The following is a 9,088-nucleotide window of genomic DNA, read 5'->3' as shown; positions in this document are numbered from 1 at the left end:
AAGAGAGTAATTGGGGAAGTACATTCTTTGTGTTAACTTGGTGCGTCAACTGACTAGGTTGCATAGGTACTTGTAATGGTGGGAGGGTTGTGCTGGAAAATGAAATGTGTACAACCACGTGGAAAAAGACACGTCTCTTGGAAGATGCATGGGTACTTTTGCACGCTTTAAGATTTCGAGGAGCAACATTTTAAAATTAGTGGAGCACATGCTCACATGAGGCAAGACATCGCTCCTCATAGTTTGGCTTTATATTATGTTCAGAACACATAAATCTCATAAGAATCCAAGTTTTCAGCATGAATAGAATGATTCCTTGGATCCTGCACAGCTCTACGTTTGAAACAAACATTCTAGTAAGTTGTTTAACAATATACTATAGTTCTTAGGTTAGCCATATGAGAGTGGTATCATTAATTCATCTTTTAAAGTGTTCCCACACAATCACAATTTGAAGTTATTAGTAGCAGCACATCTTAATGTCAAATTGTTGAGACGAAGGCAAGTCAAAGTTATACGAAAGAAGTCCAGATCACCCCCTGGGGTTTCACAAACCGGCTAATTCACCCCCTAAGCTCTAAAACCAGTTAAGTAACCCCCTGAGGTCTCTAATACCATTTAAATCACCCCCTTGCGCTGATTATAGTGGTTTCTGCAGGTGGTTTTGCTTGCGGGGCGTTGGACGACTGCCATATCAGCTTGATGTGGTGGGTCTTGTTAACTGCTCCTCCTGTTTTGGACTTGTCTCCCTTCTTTCCTTCGACGACGCGGCGGCAGCCGGCAGAGCAAAACCAACCAATGCCAAACCAATCAAAAATGCTACAGTTTCGGTCAGCTAATACAACACTGAGAATACTGCCAATTCACATAGAAAATGAGCAACATCATACAACCCAAATACTGCTAATTTGAAAAGGAAAATTAAGAAGCAGGACATAGCCAAAATTCAGTAATAGTTCTACATTACATTCACTACTTTTTATTATCTCTCAACCTGCCACAATGCCAAAGTACTGCTTAATTCACCCTCATACTAACTAAGACAACACTACCATTACACTTTACACAGACAAATGGTAAAACAACTGAAACAAGCCAGAACAGCATTGCAAGTTTCTTCATTTTCTGAACTTCAAAAAGCTTCTGTGCACCTAGCTTTTCTTGAATCTCTAGCTTCTTTGCAAACTCTGAAGCTTGCTATCACAACTTCAGCAAGTGTGTCCAACTTGCTTGCAAAGGCGATTGGCGACCTCATGTTACCGCGGAGGCCGAGCGCTGAAGACAATCCCGGGACTGACGACCATGGTGACGAATAGGGGAGGAGAGGAACTTGGGAACAGGGGAGGACGAACTTTAGTTGTCTGCCATGCTGACGTACACGGGAGGAGAGGAACAAGAGAACATGCGAGGACGAGCTTGAACTGGCGCTTTCCATCAAGCCTATGTGGCAGTAGTCCAACGTCACGCAAGGAAAACTGCCCTCAGAAACCACTATAATCAGCGCAAAGGGGTGATTTCCCTGGTATTAGAGACTTCAGGGGGTTACTTGACTGGTTTTAGAGCTGAGGGGGTGGATTAGCCGGTTTATGAAACCCCAGGAGGTGATCTGGACTTCTTTCAAGTTATACTATGCGTTACAAAAGTAAATGGAGAAATACAAAATATTCCTTCATTTATTTCTCTGAGCTGTATTGTGGATTCGCACAGGAACAATGAGACTAAAACCAAAAGAACAACTGAGAAAATAACCATGGTACTTGCGCTCTCAATGTCTTACAAATAAGACGGGCAAGATAAATCAGGGCAAAAGAGGGAACAATCCTTCAATTTTTATACGAAAATTGAAAAAAAGTACTGCACTGTACAGACAAAAATCTAGATGCCACTTGTCAAATTTATCCAAAACAGATTCTGCTGCATAAATGATATATCGTGTATATTTTCAGATTTCTAAATGATGTGCATATCTATGCAAACTTGGAATCACATAGTATTACTATTAACATCAACAGTACTTCAAACAAAAGGGGGGAAGACTTGTATAGGATCAGCAGTTAGGTGAGATCAATGAGATCAAATTTTTTGAAGATAGAAAACATGTTTAAAAATTCTGAAAAAGTTTGGAGACACACATTCATGTGTGATGTACAAGCTCAAAAAGTTTCAGCTCCTAATTCGAACTACACTTAGGACCAAAAGAGACAAAATCAGATGTGAATAGTGTCATGTACTATTCACCACAAAGCTGGCACTATAGATACTCGAATTTGTCTTTTTAGAATCTCTAACTGTAGATCAAGTTTTGAGCTGATCTTTTTTGAACTTGTAGACATACCTCGCAGGTATGTCGTACATTTTTTTCAGAATTTTTTGGATTGTCTAAATATGAAATGTTTGGGCTGATCCCACGATCTCACCTAAAGGGCTGATCCTATACTAGTCTCCCCCAACAAAAGGCACAACACAACATACCTACTGTTCTGCAGCCTTCTCGTCATCCATAGAACTAGGTCTCCATTTTCTATCAAAAGGTCCATAGCTTCTCTGCACAACCGTTTGCTGTCCATTCAGTTTCGTATCAATTAACTGCAGCAACTCTTGCAATCCTGTCCCAGCCACAGCTGAAGTTTTCACATGACAAGTGGATACTGGCTCTGTCAAAGTGCAAGCACTTGTACTTATAGCTTCCGGGCCATTAGACTCTCTAAAACGATCTTCGGGTAACAGTTCAGAGTTCATTGCTTTCATCTCGACAGGCTCAGCAATCGATTCTTCAGATGCCATTTTATCATCATCATTTTCACAACTTTTTTCTGACAGAGACTCTGAATCCACTGTATCATCCAAGGAATCAAAAGACGACTGCTCTGATGACACATCATCTTCAGAGAACAAGTCTTCCTCCTCTTCACCTTCAGTAAGAAAGATCTCGTCTTCAATCCCATCAGTCAGAGCAATATTATCCACAAGATCAATCTGAAAATTTCCCATTAAACAATATATCACAATGCATATAAACCGAAAGTTACCAGGGATATGTAATTATCAAGAGTTAGAACCAACTCAAATCTCGATAGGCACCTTATTCCAAACTTCGATCATATTGTTGATCTTATCCTGTGAAACACCAATTTGCTGCAGTACTTGTAGAACAGTAGAACGATGCTCCTCAAGATCAGGTGCGCTGGAATCCAACACATGCTGCACCAATGCATACAAAGAAAAAAAAAGTAATTTCGACCCTGTTCTGTTATACTCTGAAATAATTTGTATCATACAACTAAAGCAGAACTGACAGTAAACATGCACAGGGCTAAAGTAACACCTATTGATAACATGCAAATAAAATACTTCATCAGATATGTTCAATCGAGAATGGACCTGAAAACAAGCTAACTCCACCTACCACTAACATGTCTGCCTCAGCAACTTCTTCCAGGGTGGCATGAAATGCTTCCACTAGCTGCAAACAGTTAAGTAAAGAGGTTAATAACAAGCTACAAATGGTACAATCTACAGCCCTACAGGCGAGGAGAAAATAGGATCATATAATTTTCCTTTTTAGTTGGGAAGAAGACACTGATGTAGAAAGTGTCAAACAACACGGGAAGATTAAAACCAATTGTTGTTGAAAGCTGGGCCTTATAAATTAAAACCAGTTTCATGGAACTCATGGAAGGTGTAGTGATAATGTCATGTGGAGCCAGTATTATAGACACCCCGGTCAAGCCCAGAAGAAGCCAGGTGCCGAGGCTCCCCCCACCCAACCCCACCGCGCGCGAGCGCTCAGGCGGCAACCACCCACCATAGGTATGCACTTGGGAGCCTAGGCCGTGACAGAGTTATGTAGGATTAAGCGAAGGCCAAAAATAACAACTAGATGGATTTATTGCTGCTCCCTGAATCATGCTACCTGCTTAGCTACTTGGTTACTTGGTTATTCCACCACAATCTGTCGCACATAACAAATATACATTCTATATGATGTAGTCAGAACTGATTCTCCAATCAAAATCCAATCACTAACAAGATTACCTGTACAGGCAAATCTGATATGAAGCCAACGGTATCACTGAGAAGTATTTTTCTCCTGAATGGAGTTTTGACAAAAAAGAGGTTATGCGCTGAGCATGCTCAAACTGCACAATTGCATCAACATATTATAGCAGACAGAAAAATTGCTATGTTACCCTGATGGAAGAATCACACTGCGTAATCGAGGATCTACTGTTGCAAATAATCTGCATTGAATAGGGACATAATTTACCTCTGCATAAATGCTGTATAGTGAATACAGAGTAAAGTTAATTTTCAGCATACCTATCATCACTGTATAGACCAGCTCCAGAAAGTGCACTCACTAGAGTAGATTTTCCCTAACGAAATAGCATCAGCGAACTCACGTCAGGGATAAGCTTAGGTTGTAGAGAACTCAAATATATTTCACATATTAAATAGGTTACGTGGTACTCCCTCCGTCCCAATAAAGTTGTACCAAATCAAAGACACTTATTTTGGGACGGAGGGAGTATTAATCTAGAGTATCAGATGATATAAATATCTAAGATGAAATAAATGAACAAACTGTCATAGATCCACATACAGCATTTGTATATCCAACGACTGCCACAGTTACAAGGTCTTGACCAAATGAGCCACCATGCCTCTTTCGACTCGAACGTTGTATCGCCCTAGTTCGGCGTACATCTTCAATTTGAGCTAACAAGCTTAGACGACGTTCTTGGATTCTGGATGAGATACCGGCAAAAATATGAGAAATTGTTGCATGAACTGATGTGCAGATACTTGTCTATCTACTGTTAGGCACCTCCTGCGTTGTAGTTGAAGTTCCGTTTCACCAGCACCACTCATGAAACCCCGTCCGCCACTTCCTCTCCTAAGAACAGAACAGTGACATGAGCGTTAAATGCCAAGCAAAAGAAATTTTTACTGGAATAATTTCGATAAGTTTGCTAGGGAGAATTTTTCATTCTTAATCTTTTGTGGAACATATTCAGAAGTTTCGTAGAACATTTGTAGAATTTATGAATTTAGTTGAAAAGTGATCTTCATGCGCTTCTTCAAAAGCAAAACCCTTTTTTCCCAATGGCCAAACACAGAGAAGAGCAAAAGAACAATTCATGGCAGAAGGGAGTTTGCAAGAGTTTAAAGTGGCACAAGGAAAAAAAATATTACACGATGAAGGATGGACTTAACCTCTAATCAGAGCATACAACTGATTAGACCACCATTGTAATTTGAATGGAACATGAATTTGCTCACTTTATTAATACAATGATTCATACTTTGCCATGTCAGTTCGGAAAGATAAAAGACTTGACCTATGAAAATCTAGAGCTTCGCAAGCTTGGCATATTTATGTCATCAAACAAGACTCACATGACCATCTTTTTGCTCTGAAAGACACATGACACAGAACAAGGGTTTCGACTATTGAGGAGTACATTCGCTAGTTGATAAGGAGGCAAAGCATCTTTTGTACTAGTGCCACAAGCAAAAAAAGCGACGAGAATTCTATCCCTTTCTATACATCATAAGGTGCTGGCATGATGCTCAATCTACTATGGTTTCAACTGTATTGCAAAAAAGTACTACTCAATAGTCAACAGTTTCTGAAAGCAAGAGCTGATCTTCAAACTGATAAAAATAAAAACTTAAAAAGGCACCAGTCTCCTGCAAGGTATTTCATGGTTTGTCCCTTCTCACAGGCAGATCACTATGAAGTGCTCAAGTACAATATAATCGACCAAAATTTGACAAGTCTCAGGCTCAAAATCAACTGGTGAACGTGCATATACAGTAGCACCACGCAGGAGAAAACTTTCACAAGATTAATTCATAAGATAAAATTAATTATTGACCACAGTAGGATGTAATTAAAAGGAAGCATACCCTCGAGCACTGACAACTTCAGCTTCCCCACTTGCACCAAAAGCTAGTTTTCCACCTGGGCCGCGGACACGGACAAGCCTAGTCTTCATGTACATGAGAGCTGCTAACTCTGACTGTACCAAGCAAGAGACAAAGTGAAATAAGTAAATAAACATCAATATTCGGTTCTTCCCATTAATATTTAATATAATACAAATAACGAGACCCTGTATAGACCCACAAATGATGTGACAGAGTAGCATGCAGTCCAATAGATAGATAAGATGCACCTGTAGCTTTGCTTCCTTTGTTTCAGCATGAGCATTGAATATCTCAATTATAAGGCCCACACGATCTAAAACTGGCTTTCCCCAGGCAACCTACCAACCAAAATATAAGACAAAAAACAAATAAAGCATCAGAAAGTCGGAAATACACATTTCTTGGTAATTTCAAATAAAATTCAACTCAGGAAACTTGCCTCCAAGTTCCTCTGTTGGACCCCAGAGAGGAGCGTATTAACAAAAACTGCATCTAATTCTTCCTGATAGGATCAATGCAAATACCAGGTATTAAGATTTGAAAAACAAAATGAAGAGTACTCCCTCTGTAAAGAAATATAAGATCGTTTAGATCACAAAAGTAGTCCAAACAATATGTTTTACCAAGATTTTTTGCATGCATTATAGAATATGCGACATTTTTGCATGCAGTATAGAAACAAGCAGAAGCATCCAAATACAAAAGCATAGAAAGGAAAAAAAATATGGGACACTATGTACAAGAGGCAAGAGAAATGTGCACCTTTTCGTCCAATGCCCTCAGGTAACACTTGATATTATCCACAGTTCCAGGTCCAAAATACGTATCTGGCATGATGAGTTGTGAGTTTAGATAAACATTTGTAGTCCTAAACAAGCCACATCAATAAGAATACCTAAGTGGGAAGACGAATTTCAAATGCTAACAAAAATGGTTCGACATGAGTTCTAAAATAACTACAAACGGGCAATGGTACAAAATTCAAGTCCATATATCGACCTTTATAACTCTTATAAGTGTATGACCCTCTTGCTTACCAATCCAACTCCAGGATATACGTAACTCTTTTTGGCTGTGTATATTAATCTAGAAGGCAAAGCTCTTAAGTTTTGTGGAGTAACCCTGCACTTTTTGAAAGGGTTGGCAAAAGCAGATCTCTGTTTAAACCCCAAAAAATAATGATAGCTTGCAATTGTATCCTTGCTCTTATGATGAGAACGAGTCTATGAACCCACAGCCTCAACCATCAAAACTGTATGCTCTGCCACTGGAGTTGCCGTGTCACACTGATGTAACTTTAATACACAAATAATACACCAAAATCATAAATATGTAAGGAAGGATATATCACTATGACAAGACTTCAAAATAACAGAACCATTGCATCACAGTGAAATATGTATAGTAACTAAATTCTTGGTGCCAGATTGCAGCTCACACGACTTCCACTTCATACCATATCAAACAGAGATCTAGCAGCTCTGTAGAATGTGTTCCATCACAAAATACGAGCCATTGAAAGCAGCAGCATCCCAATTAGATCAAGACTGGAATGACTAGGCAAAAGCAATGCAGGCATGAGCCATGACCAGCGCCCTGCGTGTACTACCACGGTATAGCTTAAACAATCATGGAAGAACAAGCTAAATGTGCCTCCTCCTACCAACACACAATCCCCTATCAGACAACGAGGTAAATTTAAGTAAGCCTAACTGAGCAGTCTAATTCATGCATACTCTGCAGATCTTAAGAATATGGCCACAATAGTCCCCATAAACATGGAACTGGAACGCGATTCCTATTCGCAGTTGTCAATGCAACCCCAAAGCAAAAGCACTCCCACTTGAGCCAAGCAGTAAGCACGGAGAGGTTAGTTGCGTACCAGCATGGTTGCGGCCGCGGGAGGCTGGGTTCTGGACGACGAGGTGCGGCGGCGCGCCCTTGGCGGCGGACTCGGCGTGCTCGAAGCCGTCGCGGGACTCCTCGAGGGAACTGGCGAGGTTGAGCGCCTCGGAGAGCTTGGAGTCGAGGAGGGCGCCACGGCGGAGGCGCGGCTGCACCACCAGCAGGCGCGGCGGGTGCGCGGGGTCGCGGGAGAGCACGAAGAGGCCGCGCATGAGGCCCTCGTCCTCGGGCTCGGGGGGCGGCGCGGTGGGGGACGAGCGCTTGCCGCGGCCGGTGGAGAGGGCGCGGAGGGGAGGCGTCGCCGGGGAGGGCTGGCGGTGCAGGTGGGCGCCGAGGCGCGAGATGGCGGCGCGGAGCATCGCGGGCGGCGCCGGCGGGGGTCCGGGGATGTGGGGGCGGGTCCACCGGTCGGGCGCGGGGTGACGAGAGAGTGCGCGGCTTTTGCTTGTTTTAGCAAAGTTCGGTTTGGCTGGATCGGATCCGATGGCACGTGGCGGTCGGCGAGAGGCCGAGGGAGTCGCCACGACGGTGCGCCGTCGGGTCGGCACTCGGCACGGCAAGAGCGGCAGGCGATCGTGCCCTGCTGTGAGCTGTGAAACGCGGAAGGTGTCCGTAGATCGTCGTTGTGCTGGACTTCAACATAGTTTGCGGCTTGCCCAGCTATGGTCACCTGCTTTCCCGTTCCTTCGTCTTAAATCTCCGTCGGCCAAAGTATTCAAACCCAGTTACTATAATTAAACGACGGCTAACTATGTTGTGAAACTTCAGTTGTGCAGCCTTGACCATCGTTGGATGGTTCGTCGGATGAGGAGTATGGAAGCACGGAGCTTGATGAGTTAATGCAAAAGGAGCCATTCGATTCGTCTGAGTCGAACGAAGATGTGGAGATGTTGATGATCACGAGCATCCAAGAGGAAATTGGCAGGGAGGTGGAGCACATTCTGAACTTCGAAGGTATGATCAAAGGGAGAAGAGTTTTGAATTGAGATGGGGTTGTTGGAGCACGACTAATCTTTAAGGACTACTTCCACCCGGACCAACTTTCCCCGATACATGGTTTTGTTGACACTTCCATATGTGCAAACCGTTGTCTTACGCGTGATAGAGGGAGTGGAGGCACATGTCCTACTTCAAGCTCACCGAGGTAAACGAATCTTCAAGCCTGTCATTGTTCAATCAGATTCTATAAATGCCCTGGCCGCTCTTGGAGGATAAACTTTGGTCAGATCGGCCTACGGTCACTTAGACG

General features: G+C 42.6%; 1 protein-coding gene across 6 annotated transcripts in view; it reads right to left on the bottom strand.

Annotated features, from left to right (window-relative positions):
* The window catches only part of LOC119286802 (GTP-binding protein At3g49725, chloroplastic-like), a 9,381-nt gene extending 1,156 nt beyond the window's left edge, over positions 1-8,225 (bottom strand). For 3 of the 6 annotated variants that reach the window (XM_037566258.1, XM_037566255.1, XM_037566260.1), the window contains exons 1-13: positions 7,817-8,225; positions 6,697-6,761; positions 6,374-6,436; positions 6,183-6,272; positions 5,914-6,026; positions 4,829-4,897; positions 4,604-4,748; positions 4,321-4,376; positions 4,191-4,241; positions 4,036-4,090; positions 3,407-3,463; positions 3,082-3,201; positions 2,473-2,976 (exon numbers count right to left, since the gene is read on the bottom strand). In XM_037566258.1, coding sequence (XP_037422155.1) covers positions 2,473-2,976; positions 3,082-3,201; positions 3,407-3,463; positions 4,036-4,090; positions 4,191-4,241; positions 4,321-4,376; positions 4,604-4,748; positions 4,829-4,897; positions 5,914-6,026; positions 6,183-6,272; positions 6,374-6,436; positions 6,697-6,761; positions 7,817-8,198 — 1,770 coding nt within the window. In that variant the 5' untranslated portion in view covers positions 8,199-8,225. Of the gene's footprint in view, positions 1-907; positions 1,520-2,472; positions 2,977-3,081; positions 3,202-3,406; positions 3,464-4,035; positions 4,091-4,190; positions 4,242-4,320; positions 4,377-4,603; positions 4,749-4,828; positions 4,898-5,913; positions 6,027-6,182; positions 6,273-6,373; positions 6,437-6,696; positions 6,762-7,816 lie in introns of those variants that run through there. The other 3 variants (XM_037566256.1, XM_037566257.1, XM_037566259.1) reach the window with 3 other exon arrangements.
* Between the last annotated feature and the right edge of the window lie 863 nt (positions 8,226-9,088).

This window comes from Triticum dicoccoides, chromosome 4A (assembly GCF_002162155.2).
Source record: "Triticum dicoccoides isolate Atlit2015 ecotype Zavitan chromosome 4A, WEW_v2.0, whole genome shotgun sequence".
NCBI lineage: Eukaryota > Viridiplantae > Streptophyta > Magnoliopsida > Poales > Poaceae > Triticum > Triticum dicoccoides.
Note: the sequence above shows the minus strand (reverse complement) of the source record. Positions and strands in the feature narration are given on the sequence as shown.